General features: G+C 29.6%; 1 protein-coding gene across 3 annotated transcripts in view; it reads left to right on the top strand.

The window, feature by feature from the left end:
• The window catches only part of LOC111677792 (bifunctional heparan sulfate N-deacetylase/N-sulfotransferase), a 69369-nt gene that overhangs the window by 35504 nt on the left and 6519 nt on the right, over positions 1-27346 (top strand). For all 3 annotated transcript variants that reach the window (XM_046953299.1, XM_046953297.1, XM_046953298.1), the window contains exons 4-5: positions 20034-21903; positions 26476-26828. In XM_046953299.1, the coding sequence (XP_046809255.1) occupies positions 20034-21903; positions 26476-26828 (2223 nt within the window). The remainder of the gene's footprint in view (positions 1-20033; positions 21904-26475; positions 26829-27346) is intronic.

The raw sequence follows: 27346 nt of genomic DNA, 5'->3' as shown, positions 1-27346 counted from the left end.
TTTTATAGAAAATTTTCGAGAAAATTCTCTTTTTATAGAAAATTTTCGAGAAAATTCTCTTTTTATAGAAAAAATTGTGGAAAATTCCCTTTTGAAGAAAATTTTCGAGAAAATTCTCTATTTACCCAAATTTTTTGAGAAAATTTTTGAGAAATTTCACTTTTTATAGAAAATTTTTGAGAAATTTACCTTTTAATCGAAAATTTACGAGAAAATTCTCTTATTATACAAAATAATGGAGAAAATTTTTATTTTAATAGAAAATAATCAAGAAAATTCTTTTTTATAGAAAATAATAGTGAACATTCTCTTTGTATAGAAAATAATCGAGTACATTCTTTTTTTACAATTTTCTCAAAATTTTCTTTTTATAGAAAATGTTTAACCTCCGGTAGGTTAGTGTTTAGCGTTTAGTCTGGTAGAGCGGAGGTGGTGGGTTCGATTCCCACCTGACCACTGGTTAAGTAGCACACAACAGGCCCGATAGAGGCCTAGGTGTAAATCTTCTTCTTCTCCTTTCGAACTAACTAACTTTAGATGATTATCTTTTTATAGAAAACTTTGCAGAAATTATTTTTTAATATAAAATTAAAAAAAAAATTTATAAAAAAAACTAAGAAAATTTTCCATATATGTAAATTTTTTTCCTGCTTTTCTTAAATTTATTATCCACTGTACACATCCTTTATTCTTCCTTTATCCATATGTACACCAACAGCTACCATTTCAAGCACTTTCAGACACATTAAATTTGCTTAAAAGTGTTTAAAATTTTATTAATAATATTACTTTCTTGTACAAAAGAAAGCTACATACAGAGTACTGCTGCTCATTAAAAATTGCGAAAAATAATGAGACAATATATTTTTACACACTCCTGCTTCTCTTTACCACTACATACGCATTTTTACTCCATTTGCTATTTTGAAAAATAAATCTTTCTTCAAACTTGAAATACATCTTACACAACTAGTGACACACACATATTCATAAACATGTTCGCGTATTTTGGTAAATTAACAAGATTTTTGTTAAAAAAAAAAAAAAAACATCTTAAGCACTTTTCTTTATCATCCTTGCAGATGCTTGTTTGCCAACTGTTAAGAAGGGAAAAGAATTTAAAGGGGAAACAATTCAATTTCCTTATTTTTCTTTTTTGCTTGCAAGATAAAGTTGAAAAGCGTAAAAAGTGTCGTTTAACATTGCGTATGAAATATATTTTGTAATAAAAAACAAAAATGACAACCTTTTACAAAAAATAAGAAAAAAACATGCTAGATATTGATGTCATAAAACAGTGTTTATTCATAGAATTGTAGGAAGGAGAATGAATGAATGAAGGATAACAAGTTGCCAGCCACCACCCTCTGCTAGAGTGTTTGTGTATTTATAGCTGCTGTTCACTCTTGCTGATTATCGTCAATTTAAATGACATCAATAATAAGGGAAAATTGTATAAAATTGATTAGCTGACAATCCATTTTTTGAACACGCAACTCATAAAATTTGGCCAAAAATAATAAAAAGCCAACACTTTCACAGTTGGATAGATGGATGGATGGATGGATGGATGGATGGATGGATGCATGATTGTATAGAGCGTGCTAAATATAATAAAATAGTGTAACGGTTGATATTATACTATTTTTAGACAAGAATTACCTGTTTGGAAATTTAAAAGTTAAATTTGATTTTACATTTCAAATTTTGGTTTTACAAAGATTTTATTTCTAAAAAGTATTCAAAATGTATAATTTTCGAACTTAACTTTGCTAAATTATTATTCACAGCATCGAATGAATAAGTTAAAATCTTTCGTTCACAAAATGTGTTGTCCTCTACATGTGTTCTAAATAATTTTATATGACATGTTTTGCCACACACGATTTACAAAATTTGTAAATTTATTTTGAAAAACTTAATTCCTTTGCACCCAAAAAAAAAACTTTATTTTCAAAGAAATTTTCCTCTTTTAGCAAATTTTCTCTAATTAAAAACATTTGCATCTTAACTTCAACAAACTGGTATTCATTAATATTCCTAGTGGGCGATTTCTAACTCAGCTAACGAATAAAAAAGTTTCTGGTTCTATTTTTTTTTTTTTTTGCAAATTTTTACACGCAAATATTTGTTACTTTTTGGTAAGAAAGTACACAACACACATGCTCACTCACTCACATACATACGTACACATGAAAAAAGGTTACACATAAAGTTATTCCAGCCGTGTTGTAGGGTTAAATGTGGACTTTTCTGACACATTTCTACCTTTGTTGCCTTTTTTATGCATTTTATAGCAGAGAACAAATCAATTCTCACTTTGGTACAGCGAAATACAATGAACTCTCTTGTGCTCTTTCTTTTAAATGATCATATGCTCTCACACGTGTAAAAACAAACAAAACCAGTGAGAGAATTAATTTTTAATTCTTTGTTCTTCGCTGCTGTAGTTTCTCGAATCAATCTATCAAATATTTACCTTAGTGTCTAACGGAAATCTATCTAAGATTGACTTAAATCCACTTTAATGTCTTCGAGGCTTTACTTTAAAACAGAGAAGCTCAATAATGTCATTTCATAGCACGCGTGATAGGGTTAGAAAATTCTGCTGACGCTAAGTTGATACACATACACTATATGCTTAATTCTTCTTTTTATAATGAGTTTGCTCTCAACTTAAAAAACAAAAACAGTTTTTGATCAGCACTTGTCGAAGCAAGGTCTTTGCGCGACGTTTTTAAAATATACACAGAAATACAACAACAAAATTTTGAGAAATCTTTATAGTTTGTAGTAATTTTATTAGTTTACTTCTATTTTGAACTGAATTCTGTTCTCTGCTGCTTTACAAACACAAATAAAACTATGGTAGTATGTGTTTGAGCACCACTGCTCTACTCTTTATTAAGCGAGAATAATAGGCAATTAAAGTATGTCGTTGCTTTAGTGAACGAAGCAATCTATGAAATAATTACCATAATATCTACGGGTAATCTATTTAAGGTAGATAATCTACTAATAACTCACTATAAAGTTTTAACTTTTGTCCAATGCAGCTTTAGAATGAGTGTACCACAGCTTTAAAATGAGTGTAAAAAAAATATCTCTCAGTTTTTCATACCCGTGTAAGCAAATAAAGAGTGCAAAAAAGTACTAAAGAGAGCCAAACCTCACCCCTAATAATCGAACCAATAAAGTCAGTCAATATTACACAGACTAGTAATACTTTAGAGAAAAGGCACTTACATCTAGCTGTGATTTTAAAAGTCTTAACTTTAGGTTATTTATCTATCTCTATTTGGGTTTATTCTCCCCGATCTGCAAGGATTTGTAAACTACACAATCAAACACTTGTATGTATATGAATATGTGTATAAATTTGTATACTGAACTTTCCCAGCAGTTCGGTTGGACAGTTCCGAACTATCGACAGTCCAGGTGATTAGCTATATTGACATGTGTTTGATCTACAAGGAAGTAAATCGTCACCTCATAGATAACGTAGAGACATCAAAAGGCTGAAGTTTGTTTTTTTAATGTCCACTCTCTCGCTTACAAAAGGGGACACTAAAGTCACGAATGTGTTCAACCACCTTTGCAAAAAGTACATCTGTGACGAAAGACAAAAAAGAGCCAAGCCATCTTTTTCAGATGCGTTAGCTCTTTGTCGAACTGCTGGGTTGTTGTACAATGTTCCATATGTATGATTTTTGATACCCATTCTGCAAATGTTTTTTTTTTTTTTGCCTTTAGCCTGACATTTCTACTCTTTACTATATACGTACGTACAAGAATCTATAGAAATTTGGTTAAATTCTGTCACAGAACCAAGAACCAAAAAAAGGGCAAAAATAACGAATTGTGTAAAATTGTGATTGCTTTATTGGTTGGAAAATTGTAAGTTGGCAACAAATTTTACTATGATTTTCATTCTTTATGTTGTTTTCTGTTCTGTTTTTTTTTTCTTCTTTAACAATATTTTTTATGTAAAGCTGATAAAAAAGAGGCAATAGAAGTTTAAATTGTTACCCCAACCAACCAATCGAACCCCTGCTAAGAGTTTCTTTTGGCAAAGGGGTTTTAACTATTAAATAAAATAAACAAAAATGTTGTGAAGGCATCACTATCACTAGTAATTTGTATTGACTGATAGACAGGCATGTGGTAGTATTAAAGTTATTTTTATATTTTCTTTTTTTAATGATAGGCTTTTACATTTAAATTTATACTTATGGATATCAGCTAATTGGAAACATTATTATTTTTGCTGACTGTTTCGATATTTTCATTTTGTTAAGACAATACGCTTGACTTAATTTTTAACCTTATATGCTGTAATTAGATTTAATCACAAATACATATATATTTTATTTTGTAATATATTTTGGAAGAAAGGAAGTCAAGACAGTACACTTTCTACATTCTTTTCTATAGGTTGTTCTATAGTCAAGCCTATAGACTGTTCTATAGTCAAGACTATACTCTCTTCTAAAGTCATGACTATAGACTGTTCTATAGTTAAGACTATACACTCTTCTATAGTTAAAACTATAGACTGTTGAATATTCATGACTATAGACTGTTGTACAGTCAAGACTATAGATTGGTCTATAGTCAAGACTATAGATTGGTCTATAGTCAAGACTATAGATTGATATATAGTCAAGACTTTAGATTGGTCTATAGTCAAGACTATAGATTAGTCTATAGTCAAGACTACAGATTGGTCTTAAGTCAAGACTACAAATTGGTCTATAGTCAAGACTATAGATTGGTCTATAGTCAAGACTATAGATTGGTCCATAGTCAAGACTATAGATTGGTCCATAGTCAAGATTTTAGATTGGTCTATAGTTAGTTAGTTAGTTAGTTAGTTAGTTAGTTAGTTAGTTAGTTAGTTAGTTAGTTATTTAGTTAGTTTGAAAGGAGGATGTATACACATCAAATCCGAAGAAATACACCTAGGCCTCTATCGGTCCTGTTGTGCGCTCCTTAACCAGTGCCACGGCTGAGAATCGAATCCACGACCTCCGGTCTACCAGACTAGAACACTAACCACTAACCTATAGGAGGCCACTAGATTGGTCTATAGTCAAGACTATAGATTGGTCTATAGTCAAGACTATTGATTGGTCTAGTCAGACTTTTCTATAGTCAAGACTATAAACTGTTCTATAGTCAAGACTATAAACTGTTCTATAGTCAAGACTATAGACTGTTCTATAGTCAAGACTATAGACTATTCTATAGTCAAGACTATAGACTATTCTATAGCCAAGACTATAGACTGTTCTATAGTCAAGACTATAGACTGTTCTATAGTCAAGACTATAGACTTTTCTATAGTCAAGACTATAGGCTGTTCTATAGTCAAGACTATAGGCTGTTCTATAGTCAAGACTATAGGCTGTTCTATAGTCAAGACTATAGGCTGTTCTATAGTCAAGACTTTGGCTGTTCTATAGTCAAGACTATAGACTGTTCTATAGTCAAGACTATAGACTGTTCTAAAGTCAAGACTATAGACTGTTCTAAAGTCAAGACCATAGACTGTTCTATAGTCAAGACTATAGACTGTTCTATAGTCAAGACTATAGACTGTTTTATAGTCAAGACTATAGACTATTCTATAGTCAAGACTATAGACTATTCTATAGTCAAGACTATAGACTGTTCTATAGTCAAGACTATAGACTGTTTTATTATGAAGACTATAGATTGGTCTATAGTCAAGACTACAGGTTTGCCTATTATGAAGACTTTAAATTGGTCTATAATCAAGACTATAGATGGGGTATAGTGAAGACTATAGAATGGACTATAGTGAAGACTATAGATTGGACTACAGTCAATACTATAGATTGGTCTAAAGTCAAGACTATAGATTTTTCTATAGTCAAGAATATAGATTGGTCCTTAGTCAAGACTATAGATTAGTCTATAGTCAAGACTATAGATTGGTCTATAGTAAAGACTATAGATTGGTCTATAGTCAAGAATATAGATTGGTCTATAGTCAAGACTATAGATTGGTCTATAGTCAAGACTAAGATTGGTCTATAGTCAAGACTATAAATTGGTCTATATTCAAAACTATAGATTGGTTTATTGTCAAGACTAGAGAGTAGTCTATAGTCTACACACTATACATCATTATAATCAATACAATAGACTGCTCTATAGCCAAGACATAAAGCTATTAAGTTAATATTAATTACAAGAAAATTATATTAAATCCTTTAAATTATATCCTATTTAAGCTTATAAGACATTAATTCTTAAAATGCAACGAAATTTTATCAACGCTATTACACAAGTATTGTATAATATATATGTAAATCTCTTCTGTTCTTTCCTGTTCTCCTCCGTTTATGTCCTTATTTACATATGTATGTACATACATCATTTGCATATGTATTTGTAATAGCAGATTTATTTACTGGAACACATACATATAAAACTAAAATTGCTTAATTTAAAGGCATTTTGCCTTTGGACTTCCGTTTCCGTTATTTCTTAATTACTTTTAGTTTTTTTCGGGTGGTGGGGCTATTTAACATTAAAAGTTAAAATAAAAATCTCTTACTAAACACATGCATTCTTATGTAGATTTGTATGTAAGTATGTATATGGTAAAATTAATATCTACTATATGTATGTGTATTCAGGCATATAGTTGATTATGTGAAATGTTTACAAATATACATATAATTTTGTTTACATATGTATGTGTTAAACTTACATTAGATGGGTTCTTAATTTTACGAATAAGAACTTTTGCTGAAATTTATGTTCGTTATTGGATGTATATATTTGCTTTAGATTGGCGGTTAATTAAAGGATTAGATCTTTTATAATACAAACACTTGAAGCTATCTTATTTTGTTGTTCTTCTTTTTAATAAACTTACTTAACACATACGTAGGTAGTATGTGTAAACATACACAATTTTGTACACACATTTGTAGAAATATTTAGGTAATATGTATATATGTGTAAGTGTTAATGTTTTCATTTATTGCCACTTATTTGTATGCAAAACGCCTGAGCTAATAATGGTTGCTGGAATGTGTTCTTTGCTTCTGTCCACATGCAAAGTTTTATGTTATTTTTTACTTTGTGAATTTTAAGCCTAAAATGCCTTAAAACTTTCTGATAACATTTCCTTTATCAAAACTTAATTTTTAGTTTATTTTCTGTATTTGTTTGTTGACTTTTTAAAAACGCTTTTATTATTTATAAATGGACCTAAGGATACTTTATTTTGTTGTTCGTGAAATAAAATATCACTCATACAACTTGTAGTACAGTTAATCTTTGAATGTATATAATTTCGATTATCTAGATATAGAAACTATATTTTTCCAAATATTATAAACAACGAATGAATTTCAAATTTTTGTTCAAAATCTAACAAATTCATAATTTTTTCAATTGCTGTATTTTTATAAATCTTTTAACCAATCGTACAAATATGGAGTAATTTACGTCAGCGTAATTGACCTGAGCTACAATTTTTTTCAAGCTTAGGATGAGCTAAAGACCACTCTCTACCCGACAAGTATGTATATGTTACACATAAGTACTATCTCTATTAGGATGCTTCTCAACATATGTCAGGTATGCAAAGAATTAACTCCGAAACATAGTCTAACATTATCGATAACAAAAGGATAAGAATTCCCCACAGTCATCAGCAATGATCTCTTATTACAGAACATTCATACGACAAATTTATGAGAATGTGTTACAAAGACCCTCTCTACACCCAATTTGCAACTTATAGTCTTAGTATTCACACTTCTGTAGGGTCCTATTGAATTTTTAACAGCCCCACAATTTTAACCGGATATACAAATGTTGGCTAAAAACAAAAGCGTGTTGATCCTACGGGCAACTGACTCATCTGTAATCCTTTAGTTTCTGGTTTCAGCAAGTCTATTGAAAAAGGCGTTTTTAAGCTATATACGCCTGGTCAAATTGACATCGAAGTTTTTATGATTTTCAATAACATTCGTTGTCATAGTATGTAGTTGTAATTATCAAATCAACAAGAAAATTTTAATGTGTTACTAAAATAACAACGCTATGTTATCAAACAGAAAGTTGCGTTGTGAAAATGACAACGATTACTTGCAACAATGCGTTGTCAAAATGATAACTAGGTGTTATTTAAATTTTATACAAATCTACTTCTACGTCTTAACGTTAACAAACGTTGTAAGTTCAGCTTTGATAACGGATATTATCAATTTCGGTATTTTTCTACCGATTTTTTCCTTTGTGTTCTTTAAAAAAGTTTCCTGTTTAAAATCAACAAAATCAGTTTATAAATATAAGCAAAAAATCCTAGACAATCTCTGAAATTTGTTCAAAAAATTAAAATTTTAGAACATTCATATTTCACGTAAAATATGTTGCCTTTTCACTTCGTTCACTAACTTTTTTGTCGTGAAAACAAATCCCCTTTTGTGAATTTTTTTAATGAAATTTTATAAACATTGAACAGGTGTTCCATACAAAATCAACTATTGTGAATGAATTGTTCACAATAGACATTTTCCCTTCGAGGGAAATGAAAATTTCAAGGAAACAAAATTTTCACTTCTATTGGCGATAGGAGTGTCTGTGTTTGCTTGCGATTTAATAAGTTCTTCTTGCATTTGACAAAAATCCTAATAAAGTTTGTTTTTTTTAGTTCCTCGTGTCATAATCACCATATCTGAACCCCATAAATGTTTTTTCGCATTAAAATAACTTTACAATTTCATTTATAAATTATATTTAAATATGATGGAATTTTGTTACTCTTTTAAATGCAGATTAAAATAGTTAACTATATATTTGTTTTTAGTAAATCCCTGGTAAAAAAAAGAAGTAATACAGACGTCCCCTATTTTCACTTATTTCTAATTTATGTCGTTTGCATATAGTTTTAAAACTCCTACTCTTATATACAGTTTATAAATTTATAATGTTTTTTTCTCAGTTTTGTTTGAAATTTAAAAACATGTTGCAATAAAGAAAGGTGGAACCAATTCTGCTCTTTTCCTTCACACTTTTTATGTATAACAGTTACGCAACAATATATTTTATGTTTTTTAGGGATTCACATGTACATATATTTTTAGTTGATAAAAAATACACTGTGAAAAAATTAAAAAAAAAATAATTTTATAAAAAATTTATATGAATCTATATAAATGTATATGAAGACAGCTTTTAAATATGTAAATCTAGACAAAATTTGTTTAATATACATTATTTTGTTTTCAATCGGCTCTTCTTTTCTCTAACTGTATGGATATGTTATATGCAAAGTTTATGTTGTCTCTACCAAAAATATGCATTATTTGTAGTATTTTTTTTTTTTCTTCGTTTACTGTTATCGCCCAACTCTATATAATAGAGAAAGAAATAAATATATCTGCTGCATTTTTTTTTGGTGTTTGGAATTATTATGTCGAAAATCAGCATACAAGAGAAGTTTGCAAGAAACGAAAGAAAACTAACCATGTTTTTCTTTTCTTGGTTCGTTTTACGTTTATTTTACATTTATACTTTGGAATTTATTGTACAAATATTCACAATTTTCTTTTATTAGTACTTTTTTTCTCTTTCTTCTCTTAAATTTATGCACAATGTATAAAAGAAAATTTATATAAAATATTAAAATAAGAAAATTAATTCCACCAGATGACTTTTCTTGTCATAATGGTGTAGGTTAGTTATATTTTTGTTTATGACTTTTTTATGCAGTATATAAAATAATTATAGGTATGTTTAAAAATGGAGTTGAAAATCGTTATCAAACTTGAAAATTTGGCAAGATCAAACATAAAAAATAATGTTTTGTCAAAGTATGTTGACAAACAGAACTTTTCGTTGTCAACGATGCATTGCCAAAGCGACATTTCGAAATGACAACAATGCTTTAATGCAATGACAACGATACATTAACAAACTTACAACGGTGGTTGTCAAAATTTTAAATGTGTTTATAATTTCTCAATGACATCCATTGTCAAAACAGTCAAAATAGTTCTCAAATCAACAACAAAAATATAATAAACACGACTTTATAAAAGTAACAAATGATAATAATGTTTTACCACAGTGACATCACTATGTTGTCAAATTAAACTTTTCGTTGTCGAAATGACAACAATTTGTTGTCGAAGATGCATTGTCAAGACGACACAAAACGCAATCGAATTGACAACAATACCTTGATTCAATTGTCAAAATTACAACGGTGATTGTCAAACTGATAACTGAATGTTATAAAAATTGTATACACATTGTATCACTTTGGATAACGGATTGTATGAATTTCGGTAGTTTTCTACCGAAAGGAAATCTAGATTTTCATCTTTGATTCCTTATCTTTTTTTACATACACTCTGTTTTTTATTTATGTTGATGAAATATTCTAATCCAAGCTATTGTGCTCAACAAACCATCCCAATTTTTTCTAGTAGTTAAGAGTACTGTAAAATATTTGCTATATTTTAGTACATACTCTGCACAAAAATCATATTTTGGCAACAGTTGCTGATGACAAATTGCTTTAAATATATATGTAGAAATAAAATTCAGTACTTTAACAGGATTAGTTAATTTAGTGCGTTCGTCTTTATCGCAGTAGACTGTTTTTAAAGCCTTTTTCTAAGCGGCCCCAATCTCTATTTTAGGTAGAATTTGTTGTGGGTTTAACGATGGATAATTTAGTTTTATGTTATAAAAATCCTTCAGATGTTGCTCGGCGAGACCTGAAAATAAAAGATATTGACCCAGCAGTTCAATAAAGAGTGAAAGTATCTGAAAAGACACTAACCATTTGGTTGCCTCTAATTCATCTATCGTCACGGATGTACTCTTTGTAAACAATAATGAAGATGAAGATCACTTTTGTGTCCTCTTTGGAAGCTAGAGAGTGCACACTTGCAAAACAAACTGTAGTTATTTATTTGTATATTCGTAATCTATAGGGAGACGACTGATTTCATAGTAGGAAAAGCTCATGTTAAAGGAGTTAGTGACATGAACATGTATATGGCTTTTTTAATACACGTAGATTATAGCCCCAACATCACACTGGAACCGTTTCAAAATTTCATTAGGACACTTATATTTGTAATAAGCCTATATTTCACTCTCCTTGTGTCATCTAACTAATTTTAATTCATATGTAAGGTGCCACGCCCCTCTTAATAGACCGATCATGTTCTTCAAATTGTTCATATGAATTTGAATGTTGCCCATTCCAAATTTAAAATTTCTTGTTCTGATGATTTTCAAGATCTGCGAATATTTTTTTTATTTTTGAGAAAGGAGGCACGCACTTTGTTTTCAGACCGCCCATTTTTACTCAATTATTGATAATGGTACTGGTTTTAGATTTTTCACAGTTAGTTTGTTAACAAATCAGTAAGTTGGTTAGTTAGATAAATAGATAGACAGATAGATAGATAGATAGATAGATAGATAGATAGATAGATAGATAGATAGATAGATAGATAGATAGATAGATAGATAGATAGATAGATAGATAGATAGATAGATAGATAGATAGATAGATAGATAGATAGATAGATAGATAGATAGATAGATAGATAGATAGATAGATAGATAGATAGATAGATAGATAGATAGATAGATAGATATAGATAGATAGATAGATAGATAGATAGATAGATAGATAGTTATTTAATTAGTCAGTTTTTAAAGTATTTTCGGTAGCGGTTCAAAACCTCACTTGATCGAACAACTTAAATCGAATGTCTACTATTGCAGACCTCCGCATACGTTATAGAATAATATTTTCTAAGAAAATTAGAACTTTTTCAAATTCCGTTAGATTCTTTACAGTGTCATTTATTTGTTTTATATTATTTTAATTCACCTGCTGTTTTCAAATAACACTCCACAAAAAAAAGCTCCTAATAAAACTACAATTCACATATTCGTATCTTCGAACCATACCATGAATGTTGATGCCACTTCTGAACTTGTTTTCTCTTGTTGTACACTTCTTCTTCTTAAAAATTATACTTGTGTATTTTTGGCATAAATGCCAAAAGTCACAAGGTGGCCACTTTAATACAATTTGTTTTGTAGAATTTTGTTGCAAGTTTCCAAGAGCATACAACAAGTACATGTTGAAATCTAAAAAAGTCAACAATAAAATGTTTTTTTTGTAGAGTTTTGTTTTATTTTATATATATATTTTTTTAAAAATATTATTTTTATTATTGTAATTGACATGTAGACACTGTTATAAACATCTGTTACATTTGCTTTGCTACTTGTTAAAAGCCATTGTGTTTTTGGTAAGGCATTGAAACTTACTTTTGCATACACTTAGATTGTTTTGAGTAGACAGACTACTTTACAAACTCAAAATAACTTCTCTAGAAGTGAAAAAGTAATATAATATAAAATAATTTATGAGTTGTGAAAAAACATATTAAAACAAACTATTTCTAATAATTCTACTCTCTCTTATAGATCTTTACAATAAAAATACTATTTTCTTTATAGCTCAGTTTCCTTTATAGTCCTTTTAATCATATTAAAACAAAGAAACATATTACATAACTGAAATCTTTATATAGACATAACATAATCCTTTTCCTGTACTAGCTTAAAATTATATTCATGTGTATAGATAGTATGTCTATGAGTATTTTGTTGTCTTATGAAAACTCATTCATACATTGTACAATATTACACATACTTCTGCAACCACTTAGGATTTCCGGTTACATTCTTACAAGATTAATTTAAGAGGTTACCGAGAGATAGAAACAGGTGGTAAACCCCCTTCTCAAAAACGTACATATGTTGAGTGTTATCAATTGTTGTTGTTGTTGATTCCTCTTACGACCGCTATCATTTGTAGAAAATGAAATACACATGTTTTTATGTAGAATTTTTATGACATTGGTAGTAAAAATCATACATACATTTCTATGTTTAAAGGATACAATACATACGTTTGATTGTGTTGAAACATACTATAGAGTGTGTGTAAAAGAAATTCTTTGGTAAGCATATTGCAGGAATGCTTGGTTTAAACCAAAAATCGCCGAAATTTTCTATAAAAATAATAATTTTTTAGAAATTTTCTATAAATAAAGTGAATTTTCTCATAAAAAGAGAACTTTCTTTCTAAAAAAGAGAACTCTCTCAAAAATTTTTTATAAAAAATAAATTTCTCAAAATTTTTTCTATAAAAAAGAGAATTTTTTCAAACATTTTTATAAAGAAAGAATTTTCTTAAAAATTTTCTATAAAAAGAGAATTTTGTCGAAAAAGGAGAACTTTCTCTTAAATTTCTAAAAAATTTTCTATAAAAAGATATAATTTTTATAAAGAAAGAATTTTCTTGAAAATTTTTTTATAAAAAGAGATTTACGTCAAAAAAATAGAATCTTCTCTCAAATTTCTGAAAATTTTTCTATAAAAAGATAATTTTTTTTTTAAATTTTCTACGAAAAATAATTTTTTTTCGAAAATATTCTATAAAATGAGTATTTTTCTCGGAAATTTTTTAATAAGTGAATTTTCTTGAAAGGAGAGAACTTTTACATAATTTACAAATTTTTTTAATAAAAATTTTTTTAATAAAAATGAAATTAAAACAAAATCTATAAAAAGCTGAATTTTCTTGAAAACTTTCTATAAAAATATAAAAGTTATTTTTTCAAAAAAATTTCATAGAAAAAAAGAAAATTATCAAAAAATTTTTACAAAAATTAGAAAATTCTCGAAAAAGGTTAATGAAAAAATAATTTTCTGGAAAAATTCCATTTATTAGTTTTATAAAAAATATTTAAAACATAATATTGTTGTTGTATGACAAAAAAGCAATATTGCTGACACACCAAATATAAAAACAACAGCAACAAAACATATAAAATAGTGAACATTGTTGTGTACAACTGACTGCTTGCTCGCTCGTATTTATTTATGTAAATTTTTCCAAAAAAAATTCGGCAATGTCCTGGATTTTTCTTTTATTATATAATATTTTATTACGTTTTTTGAAATGTTGTCAAAAACAGAGTAAAATATATAGATACATACATATACATATAGTACAATAAATGAAATGAAAATTATGACATCTGCATGTTGTTTACAAATGCTGCAGCAGCAACACAATACAGACAAAAAATAAACAATAAATTTTGTGATTTAAACAAATGTGAATGGACATGTGTATATGGGGACCTGGTTTTTTTGTTTGAAAGGCTTTTTGTCATAAACATTTTTTGGTTTTTAGGTGTTTTAAAGCCGCACACATATTAAAGGATTGTGATTAGACGTATGAGAAAGTTTATGTTTATTTTGCATTTGCGTAAATAATACTTTTGTTGAGATAAACAAATAATGCAGTATAAAATAATGAAGATGGGGTTTAACGTAGATAGATAGATAGATAGATAGATAGATAGATAGATAGATAGATAGATAGATAGATAGATAGATAGATAGATAGATAGATAGATAGATAGATAGATAGATAGATAGATAGATAGATAGATAGATAGATAGATAGATAGATAGATAGATAGATAGATAGATAGATAGATAGATAGATAGATAGATGATTTTAATCTACTTATTTTAATAACAAATTTTGCTGTGTCTATTGTATAACATAACGCAATAAATCATTTAGACTAATTATATATTAAATGCCCTAAAAATTACTTGTCCTCACTAACAAATATAATTTGTGGTCATTAAAATATTATTTGCAATTCATCTTTATGCCACTTTTGCGAGTATTTGTACAAAATATTTATGTATTTTGTATAATTTCAAACACAAAGTTTACACAATATAAACACACATTTTTAATATAAAGGGTGATTTTTTTTAAATCCCACAAATTTCAAACGCTTTAAAATAAATCTGAGAATAGGTTATTATTCAGGCTAAGCTACCAAGCTTCGCTTACTTCTATGTATATTGAAATGAATTTATCAAAATTTTCGAACATAATCGAAATGATAAGGTCTTTAAACGATCCCTTAAAAAACAACCATTTATTTTTAAACTATTTAAAATCCATATCAAATAAATGTTCATACTCCAAAAAAAATGGTTGTTTACAAACAAAATGGACAAAATTTAAAAAAATAACAAAATATTTCTGCCTTAACAACATAGAATTTGTCAAAAAAAAAAAAAAAAAAAAAACGACAAACTACAACTAAAAACTGAAAACGTTTTATTTTGTGGTTACAACAAACAAGATTTTAGACCATTTAGCGCGAATTATTTAGTTTCCATTTCAACTCTTTTTTTATTTCATTCGTCCGTTTGTTGCTTTTTCCGTCTTTTAGTCGGTCGTTCGGCCTGTAAAGTTTTTGTTGGTTATTTTGAGGGCGGAAATAGGCGACACAATTGTATCCGGTGTCACATCAAAAACTATAGAGTTATTTTGATTCAAACAGCAGCACCAGCTATTGCAACAACACAAAAGAGATTCCTGCACCAAATACTATTTATTTAAATGTAATAACAACTATTTTAAAACATTGTACGAGTATAAATAAAATTCACGCCATGACATGAATATTTTTTGGTGGGTAAAAAACGGAAATATTTCTAAAATTTTTATAAAATAAACTAAAAAAAGAAATACTCAAACATTAGAAGCCTAAAGAGGTAAAAGTGTAACATCAGCATTTTTTTGCATATACAATTGCAAATTAAATGTCACAAAAATACTCTGGCATAAATATACATAAATACATTATATAAAATTTTGTGTATATATTGTAGAGGAAGTAGTTTAAATTCTAAAGGATATTGAAAAAAGAATTATTTTTTGGCTTTGATTTAAGCTATCTTTTTATATTTTTGGTAATATATGTATGTTTTTAGTAGTATATTTTAAATTTAATTAATAGTTTATTTTTTTACACGAAATACGATAGATAGATAGATAGATAGATAGATAGATAGATAGATAGATAGATAGATAGATAGATAGATAGATAGATAGATAGATAGATAGATAGATAGATAGATAGATAGATAGATAGATAGATAGATAGATAGATAGATAGATAGATAGATAGATAGATAGATAGATAGATAGATAGATAGATAGATAGATAGATAGATAGATAGATAGATAGATAGATAGATAGATAGATAGATAGATAGATAGATAGATAGATGGACCATCGATTCTATGTTCCATGGTTTATCTTCATCCTCTTCTCTCTTTTACAAATCATATTATTGTATTTAAACTAATAATTGCCTTTTAATGACAAATGCCAACTTGTCGTTTACCGAAAACAATAAACCTTAGCTAACCAATTCTTACGGCAATGTAATCTTAGCCTCTAAGGAATATAATTTACAACATCTTCTTGGCAACTCTGCAAAATGTGGCAAACAATATGTTGTGCATTATGTGGAATATTTTTAACATAAAATGAAAACAACTACACAAATTAAAACAAAAAAAACTAAAGAACCAACAATCAATAGCAGCATAGAACTTGGCAAGAAGGTATGAACAATAACTAAAAAAAGAAGCTATGTAATTCGTAAGTCATAAAGTTAACACATATAAACATTCTGACATTTTTAAGGTTATAGCCAGTTGTTGCAACAACTACCTGATATCATATGTAAGATCATGATGAGGTTTATTGTTATAATAATTATGCTGATGATAATGACAGTGATAGTAGAACTGTTGTTGTGAGAACTATGATAAACATAATTCCCCAAATAGTATTTATTAATACTCGAATAAAGTTAGTTTCCGTTCTCATTTCTAGTTTATTTATGGATAATGATGAGATATGGTTTAAAAGTACTGTTTTGGGTACATTTTTTAAAGAGGAGAAAACTACTTGAAATGGTGCATTTCAAATAGATATTACAGAATGTTTGCTTTTTAACAAAATTTCTAAATTTATTTCTTTAAATTAACTTTAAAACTTACAGAAATTTCGAAGACTTGTTATAATATAATTTTCAAGGCTCTTTCTACTACGTAAAATGTCAGAAGTTTTTTTCTTTCGAAATGTTGTAGCTTTTCATTTTCATCTGCTGCTCTTTTTTTTCAAATATCACTCACTACACGAAATATTTTTCACAATGAAAATCTAAAACACAAACATCATGATTCATTTTATTTCATTTTTTCTGATAATTTTTACCACCAACTCCATTCAGTCAGCAAGCCAGTGAGGCAGGCATTCAGCCAGTCATCCACTCGCTCATATATTTTTGTTGCAACCATCCATCCAACGTTCGTTCACTCGTTCGTTGCAATAATGAAAAATCCTGACAAAAGCTGACTTAAAAATAAATCGCGGTATACATGGCCATTGATGTGAGAAAATTGTATATGAAATTTAAAGTGTGCATTCGTCGTTATTAACACAATCTACTATAACGACATAAAGCAGCAAAGTTTTTTTTTTTTTTTTTGAAACTACAAATATTTTACACTGTTCAGCAGAAAAAACAACTGGGTTTGTTGTCGCTCGGTTGGAGTTGTTGTTATAACAACTATAGTTGTTTGATGTGTTCGAAAATAAAAATACACAAAATTAAATCACACATACCTCTGTAGGAGAGTGATATAAATTTTATAGTTTCATTGAAGAAGAGGGGCTAATGCGAATATTTGGGTTCCCCTTGGTTGTCACTAATTTAGAAGTGAACTTCGCTGTTTTTAGGCTTTAGACAAATTAAATTTATTATTATGGATGGATTTCTTTTCACCCCCCTTGATCCGTGCTTGAACTAGCAAGTCGTCAGAAATTTGGTTTTAAATGACTTTATATGATTTGCAACGCTTGTATCTTTTACCGGACCGGATTCGAAGAATGTCTTAGTTCTTGTTACCATGTCTCGGAAACCTGAGTCAGTTCGATCTCTAAAATACTATATGCAAAATGTGTAATAACTTAACGTAGTGAATGTTTGCCAAAACGTTGGATTCACATTATTTTGAATAAAATATATCATGTTCAGATGCAGTTTGTGATCCTTACTTCAAATTTCCTTAAAGTTTAAACAGGATAGTGTGTAGTATCTGAACCAATGTAAAATTTGCAATGTTAACATCGCCAAAGATCTTTATTCTTCTAAATATTTTCACGATATCACTAATTATTTAGAAGATCTGGTGTTCTTCTGACGTCATCACAAACCTGACATTGTCTTGCAACAAGTGGATCATGCGCAGTTGCAGACTCTAAACATTATGGGAAAGTCTACGAAAATCCAAAAAAATCACGTATACGATCAGAAGACGTCTGTCCTGAGTTCTACTGATCATGTTTTGCGCGATTTTGTCTGTTAATCAGTCTTCTCTTTAGTAGAAAAATATTCGTGTTTATCGTTTTTGATTGTCTATTCCAAGTTGTCTTTCAAAGCCAACAAAGTGGTTCAGGTTTTGATGGACATTGTATTTGTACAGTCGATGAAAGTATCAGGCTTTTGATTTCCTGCTTATCATTGATACTTTACTTATATAGATTAACCTTTTCGTGTAAGATCAGGGGATTGTTATCAAAAGGATGATTTTGGATTTCGTATTATCCCTGAAAAAATGTTTTACTAGATAAAAATTCTGATGTCAAAAGAAAATATCCACTGTCCTGGTACTTCAGTTTCTATATTGTTTGTCCAAGTCCCTTTGCAGTCCCCGAGTTTTCGTAAGACTTAGTATTGGTTACTAGCAAACCCTAGGTGCTCTACACATAGAGAGCTAAGTTTCGACTTTTAGTTGGCAACGTTTATGTGTTCCAAACAGGCTAGTTACACACTTAAATTAATCTTAAAAGTAATGTTTTTGGCCGATCTGGAATTGTTTCTCAAAACTATTGTATTAGTTTTGAATAACAAACAGAAACCTTTCCTTTTAAATATCATCTAATTTCTAACATTTTCATCTCTTCCTCTTAAATATACTGCATAAGTTTAACGAAACCATATCAAGTTCAGAACTTAAGAATCTCTAAAATAATTGCTTCGGGAATATGTTAAGTTTTAAATCCTAGAATTCTATCGTTTGCTAAGTTTAGAAGATTATCTGATGAGAGCTTGATTTCAAAATCTAAAATTTTTAAAAGAAAAGGGAACTATTTTTAATAAAATTCAAAAGAATTTCCTTCATAACCGAAAAAATGAGACTAGCACCTTCGGATTGAAGTCTACAAAGTCTCAAACATGAAAGATCTTTAATAGTTAACATTGACTTCATTTTTATATAAATACTCTTTGTAGTTTAAGTCAATGATTATAAATTAAACCCAAATTAAAACAATCCTCTGATATTCTGTTGCCAAAGGATGTCATCTATACAGATTATTGTCCTCACCGTGTTAGTTGAGGTAGAAGTCAACCCATTTCGATATAAAACCACAATTGATACTTCCCACCTAACCATTGATATTGTAATCCAATTGAAAGTGCACAATATGCATATGTATTCTCTTGTCAATAGTTATCCACTATCGCAGTTGCACTGTAGGGCACAACCGCAATAACCGAACAAAGAAACAGAGAGAAAAAAAAAGTGATCATAGATTTTATTATTACAACTGACAGCTTCAGAAATGTTTCATGCAGAAAATTGTGCAAAAAATATAAATGTTATTTAACAAAACGTTCAGTTATGATGGAGAAGTGAAGCCTTTTTATAATTCCCATTCCATACATGTGTTTAATTTATTAAAGAGTTTTTTTTTTGTACAAAATAAATTTAAACATGGTTGAACACCTAAAAAAAATGAAATATTTGGTTTTCCAACATTTAGTGATTGTAAAGTGCATATATCGTGAACAAAAGTTTAGAAGTTTTAAACACTTGATAGCGAATAACTAACTACTCTTTTAAAGGTTCCCAAATTTATTACATTTTTATAAAATTTGTCATGAAAAAAGAGAAATTAGATTAACAGGACTCGTTGTGTTACTCTTTTTATGTTCTTTTAATATTCCATAATTTTATAAATTCCCTTTTTTGTTCTTTCTAGGTACAAAATTGAAGTGGCCGGCAAAAGTCTTCCCTCCTTAACCAACTTGGATAAGGGACGATATGGCGTTATAGTCTTTGAAAATCTCGATAAGTATTTGCACATGGACAAATGGAATCGAGAACTCTTAGACAAATACTGTCGCGAATATTCCGTAGGCATTGTGGGTTTCGTAAGTCCAAGTGAGGAGACACTGGTGGCGGCACAACTTAAAGGATTTCCTCTCTTTGTGCACACAAATCTAAGACTACGTGATGCCAGCTTAAATCCTGCTTCACCTGTATTGCGTTTAACTAGGGCTGGAGAAACAGCTTGGGGTGCTTTACCCGGTGATGATTGGACAGTTTTTCAACATAATCATTCCACATATGAGCCCGTCGAATGGGCGCAGCGTAATAGTCAAGATTATCCTTCAGATGCTGGCGGACAAGTCCATTTGCCTTTATCTACCGTCCTACAAGATCATGGTCAATATGATGGCATAAAGCGTATATTCTTTGGCAGTAGTTTGAAATTTTGGCTTCATCGCTTACTGTTTTTAGATGCTCTATCCTATTTAAGTCACGGTCAATTAAGTTTGAATTTGGAGCGTATGATCTTGGTGGATATTGATGATATATTTGTGGGTGAAAAAGGCACTCGTCTTAGGCCCGATGATGTAAGAGCTTTGGTGGCTACTCAAAAAATTATAGCTGGTATGGTGCCTGGTTTTCGCTTCAATTTAGGCTTCTCAGGGAAATACTATCATCATGGTACTAGAGAGGAAAATCTGGGTGATGATTTTCTACTGCAAAATGTTCAGGAATTCAATTGGTTTTCACACATGTGGAAACATCAACAACCGCATTTGTATGATAATGTCACACTACTCATGTCGGAGATGCAACTTAATCATGCCTTTGCCGTGGAACACAACATACCCACGGACTCAGGTTACTCTATATCGCCACATCATTCAGGTGTCTATCCCGCCCATGAAATACTATATGAAGCCTGGAAGAAAGTTTGGCATATAAAGGTGACCTCAACAGAGGAATATCCACATTTAAGACCGGCCCGCTTAAGAAGAGGTTTCATACATCGCAACATAATGGTGCTGCCGCGTCAGACATGTGGTCTCTTTACACACACCATGTACATAGATCGTTATCCCGGTGGTAGAGATAAACTAGATGAATCCATTCAAGGTGGTGAGCTGTTCCAGACTATAGTCTATAATCCTATAAATATATTTATGACACACATGTCCAACTATGGTTCCGATCGTTTGGCTCTGTACACCTTTCAGTCGGTGATTAAATTTCTGCAATGTTGGACCAATCTCAAATTGGCCTCAGCGCCACCCATCCAACTGGCCGAAATGTACTTTCGTCTACATCCCGAAGAGGTAGATCCCATTTGGGGTAATCCCTGCGATGATCCTAGACATCGTAAGATCTGGTCGAAAACCAAAAGTTGTGATTCCCTGCCAAAATTCTTAGTTATTGGTCCACAAAAAACTGGCACCACCGCTTTGTATACATTCCTCTCAATGCACTCGGGCATTGTTAGTAACATACCCAGTCCGGATACCTACGAAGAGGTTCAATTCTTTAACGGCAATAATTACTATAAAGGCCTTGATTGGTATATGGACTTCTTTCCCGCCGAAGTGAATACCACTGTAGCACCCAATTCCAGTCCACGTTATATCTTCGAAAAGAGTGCCACCTATTTTGATGGCGAAATGGTGCCAAAACGGGCTCATGCTTTACTGCCACATTCGAAAATTGTAACGATTTTAATATCACCAGCTAAAAGAGCCTATTCATGGTATCAGCATCAGAGGGCACACGGTGATACTATTGCAAATAATTATAGTTTTTATCAGGTATGTAACGAAAAAAAGACCAGATTTGTTTTATCCATTTAACACTTAAATTGAACTTTTAACATTAACCAAAAATAAATTCCTCTCAATTTCTTAATTTTCTCCAAAATTGTCCAATAAATTTGTCTCATTATTAACTCCTTTCCCACTCTCTCTCTCTCTCTCTCTCTCTCTCTTTCATTCTGATTTGAGAAAATTACTATAAAATTCAACTTGTTAATCCTTATACAATCATCATTTTGATGTAATTAATTTACATAGAATGGATTTCCTTTTTCCCCCATTCAAACATTTCTCACACTGATAGATACTAACAACAACAAAAAAACATTTTCCCACAAATTTGTGGAATAATTGAGAAAACTTTGCTTCAACAAAACCGCAGTAGCAGTAGCTTTTCTAAAGAATAGAATAGACAAAAATAAAAAACATGGTCAAGTATATACTTTTGATGAATAATCAGGCCTTATTAAGGTGGCTTCACAGGGTTGGGGGGGAGCAGAGAGTTCTTCTTACTCGCAATAGAATGTAACATGTTGTGTTGGCACTAAACACAATATAGAAGAGATTTTAGATGTCCCTGTAACTGAAGGACATATAATGAAGGACTGAATATCTAATGTCTATAATGTGTATTGTATGTTATGTGGCAAGAACGTTCCTCATGTGTGATAACTTCGTGTATGTGTGTTGTAAATGTTTTGTTCCTTGACAAAAAATTGTAATGGGAAAATAGAACAACAAATGTTGTGGTAGAAAAATACCAGAAAATTTAAATGTTTTTTTTTTATACAGGTCATGTAATCCTACATCCTGTTGCTGCAATTATAGACCAAGTAACAAATACTACTACGACGTAATGCTTTTAATGATGCGAGGGTTATAAGTTAAGGATCGTTTAAGATAATAATTGTAGGCAAATTAGATTTAAAATTCCCTAATATGTGTAAGAAAACTTTTGCGAACAATTAGAGAGCATAGCAAAAGGTAGAATAGATCAAATAGAAATAGATAGATAGATAGATAGATAGATAGATAGATAGATAGATAGATAGATAGATAGATAGATAGATAGATAGATAGATAGATAGATAGATAGATAGATAGATAGATAGATAGATAGATAGATAGATAGATAGATAGATAGATAGATAGATAGATAGATAGATAGATAGATAGATAGATAGATAGATAGATAGATAGAAAGATAGATAGATAGATAGATAGATAGATAGATAGATAGATAGATAGATAGAAAGTTAGTTAGTTTGTTAGTAATTTAGTTCAAGCTCTCAGAACGTACCCCGCCATTAGTATTAAGTACTTCCCTTGTCACTTATTTGCTTTTCTTCGGTTTGTTATTTTTTTCCCCTCCGCATGTAAAACAAAAACACTCACTCCCACATGACAAGCAGACCAGGACAAAGTCCTATTATTCGTTTGTTTATTCATTTATTTAAAGTCCTCAATATGCCGAAAAAGAAATGTCATTCGAAACATAACATGGAGAAAAGAAGAAAAAAATAATTATAAATGTATTTATATCCTTGTTACGAAATAGACTTGATCACATTTGAAACAAGGAACAAGAATGTCATAATACTCGGTACAACAGTCTTCCAAACACACACAGACATATGTAATTCTATTTACACTCCCACATTTGTTAGTTAATGATTTTGTGAAAATTGTATTCATTATCCACAAACTTAATCTCATCATACGGATGATGATGGTGATTTTGTCAATGATTTATAACAGGATTTAAAACTTGGAATATATGTTTTGGAAAATGGAAGTTTTTTTCTCGTTCTTACTTTTTATCCAGTAGTTTGTTTATTTGTTAATTTATTTAATGGAAATGCATTAATATCTATGTACGTTTTTACAGTGAGAGAAATAAGTTCAAATAAATTAAATCTAGCAGGAATTTACACAAAACTTGTTCTGTAAATTAACATATTTATTTAATTAACATTAAAATGTATGTTTGTTTTGTTTAAATTAATTCTTTCCCATTTCTCAATATTTAATTATATTTTTAAAATAAAATCCAACACTCTGTAATTGTTTTCCCCAATTCATTCCTGCGGTCGAACTACAAATGAATCCTTAATATCCAAAACATTTTAATTACTTATTCTGCTGAGTGTATATATGTGTTTCAATGAATAAATAAAACTTTAACCAAGTTTTATATCTTCTTCCATAGAAATGCTCATACATACATGTCGGTTGTCTAAAAGGAATGTTTCCTTGACACATTTCCACACACATTCGCACTCACATACAACATTATTTATTTTCATAGTCTGTCTATAGAAATAAATATTTTTCATATAGAGTTCTTTCTTTGAACATGTTGTTTTTATGCATGAACACCAAACATTTCCTTTTATGCTTTCTAGACAAGAGACAACATTTAAATAACAGACCAAGTAACAGACCGACCAACCAACTAACCAACCATGTTGTTACTTAAGTTTGTAACCATTTTGGATTATGAAACGATTTATTTTGTGGTCATTTAATTCATTTTTAAGCCAAGTTAAGTGGTCTCAATTAAACCGCAAGATATTGAGAGTTGTGTTTATTAAAAAGCAGACAGCCAGAACACACAATTACATAAAATATATTTATATATTGGTTGTAGGAATAAGTAGACAACCCTCACAACTCATGATGTAGATAAATTTTAGAAACTGTAGAATTTTTGTGCCTGTTAGTAAGTTTTTTTTTATTTAATTAAAATTACACAATTATTAAAATAAAGAATTTGTCAATTAGCGATCAAAATGTTATTTTTATAAACCTCACCTTCGTGAGAGGTATGTATTCTGGATCGTTGTGGTTATATGAGGTTACAAGGAAATATTGCTACGATTTGTTTTGCGCAGAAAAGTCAAAATAAGTACATCTATCTATATATCTATCTATCTATCTATCTATCTATCTATCTATCTATCTATCTATCTATCTATCTATCTATCTATCTATCTATCTATCTATCTATCTATTTATTTATTTATCTACCTATCTATCTATCTATCTATCTATCTATCTATCTATCTATCTATCTATCTATCTATCTATATATCTATCTATCTATCTATCTATCTATCTATCTATCTATCTATCTATCTATCTATCTATCTATCTATCTATCTATCTATCTATATATCATCTATCTATCATCTATCTATCATCTATCCATCATCTATATATCTATCTATCTATCTATCTATCTATCTATCTATCTATCTATCTATCTATCTATCTATCTATCTATCTATATATCTATCTTTATATCTACCTATCTATCTATCTATCTATCTATCTATCTATCTATCTATCTATCTATCTATCTATCTATCTATCTATCTATCTATCATCTATCATCTATCATCTATCATCTATCATCTATCATCTATCATCTATCTATCTATCTATCTATCTATCTATCTATCTATCTATCTATCTATCTATCTATCTATCTATCTATTATCTATCTATCTATCTATCTATCTATCTATCTATCTATCTATCTATCTATCTATCTATCTATCTATCTATCTATCTATCTATCTATCAATCTATCTATCTATCTATCTATCTATCTATCTATCTATCTATCTATCTATCTATCTATCTATCTATCTATCTATCTATCTACCTATCTATCTATCTTGCTCCATCTCTCCATCCATCTCTGTGACAAAAAAGTTTATCGATACATTTACAGATACATTTCGTTCGATTTCTATACTTCTTTAATAAATTTAGACTAAAATTTCTTTTAACAAATTATTTCTTTGATAATTTGTTACACAACTTTTCCAATTTAAACCGTCTTAATATCGTCTCTTACAACTATTATCAGAAAGCCTCTTAAACTTTTGGTTTTGCTTCTATGCCAAATACTATCGTTTCCCTGGTTCGCAATTTTAAAATAATCAATTACTAGATAGAAGTTCTATATTAAAAAGTGTTAGAAACAAATTTTTCTGTTTTCCTTTTTTACTGATTGTGGCATGAGCGCTAAAGCAAGTAAATAAAACTCGCATTTTTAACTCAAGCATAGCAGCGCTTTATAGAGCAGTAGTAAATGGTTGCAAGTGCAGGTTTTGCTAGTAAATGTTTTTTTGTAAGTCTATAGTTTCGAGATTAAATTACGTTTTATCCGTCATGAAAATCAGCTTAAAAAGTATAAAAATTACTTTATGCTAAGTGAGAAAAGTAAGAATAGAATAATAAAACATAAAAAGAAAAAGGTAAAATAGAAAAAAATACACTTAACTTTTGTATAAAACTATTATAATGTACTAAATATTATTATTTTCTTGTACTTTACATGACTACGTAGTACATACGTAGTTGTTTGTACTTAGTAGATTTTCATCATATAGTTTATGAACTTTAGCAAGTTAATCTTTTTCACATTTCACCAGGTCTTGGTGTTGTTTGTAATTGCAGTTTTATATTGCTCAATCCGTTGTTTTTTTTCATTTCTTGCAAATTTCTTTTTTACAATTTAAACGTTTCATGGTTTTTTTCTATGTTTTCTTTTCACAGGTCATAACGGCATCTGATTCGGCACCAAAAGCACTCAGGGATTTGCGTAATCGTTGCCTTAATCCTGGCAAATACGCACAACATTTGGAACGTTGGCTATCGTATTATCCTGCCCAACAGTTGCACATCATTGACGGTGAGCAATTGCGTCTCAATCCAGTGGATGTGATGAATGACCTGCAACGTTTTTTGAAAATACAACCGGCCTTTGACTATTCCAATCAATTGCGTTACGATGTGAAGAAGGGTTTCTTTTGTCAGGTGGTGAATGAAAAACGCAATAAATGTTTGGGCAAATCAAAGGGTCGTCAATATCCGCCCATGGATGAACGTAGTGCTAAATTGTTACAAAGGTAAGTTACGTGTAGTAGTGAGAACAGTATAATTTAAACATGAAGAAGAGAATGTAGCATCTTCTCTGTTTGGTCAAATTCATTTCAATGTTACGTAAAATGGCACAAGAGCAAAAACAAAACCAAAAAAAAAACGTTTGTAAAGTTTTAACGTTAACTGAGTAAATGACTGGTTGAGTGACTAACTGTGTCCGTTTGATGAAGCTAGCTTAGAGGGTTTTTTGCGTTTTTTTTTTTATTCCTGTATCTTTTAAAAAACTTCATAGTTAAGAGTTTTTCTATAAAAAGGAAATTTGTTAAAAAATTTTATAAAAAGGTAAAAAAAAATCTAAAATTATAAATAAAAAAATTTTGTAGCAAAAAAATAAAATTTTTCAAAAATGTTCTATTAAATTAAATTTATCGAAAATTTTCGAAATAAAACCCCTAGTCTACTAATGATTTTCACACTTTTGTACCACTAAAACTTTTTAATCTACTTTTACATCATAAAATGTGGGTATTTGTGTTACTTGTAC

This window comes from Lucilia cuprina, chromosome 5 (genome assembly GCF_022045245.1).
Source record: "Lucilia cuprina isolate Lc7/37 chromosome 5, ASM2204524v1, whole genome shotgun sequence".
Classification (NCBI taxonomy): Eukaryota; Metazoa; Arthropoda; class Insecta; order Diptera; family Calliphoridae; genus Lucilia; species Lucilia cuprina.
The sequence above is the reverse complement of the archived record's forward strand: the minus strand, read 5'-3'. Positions and strand labels throughout refer to the sequence as shown.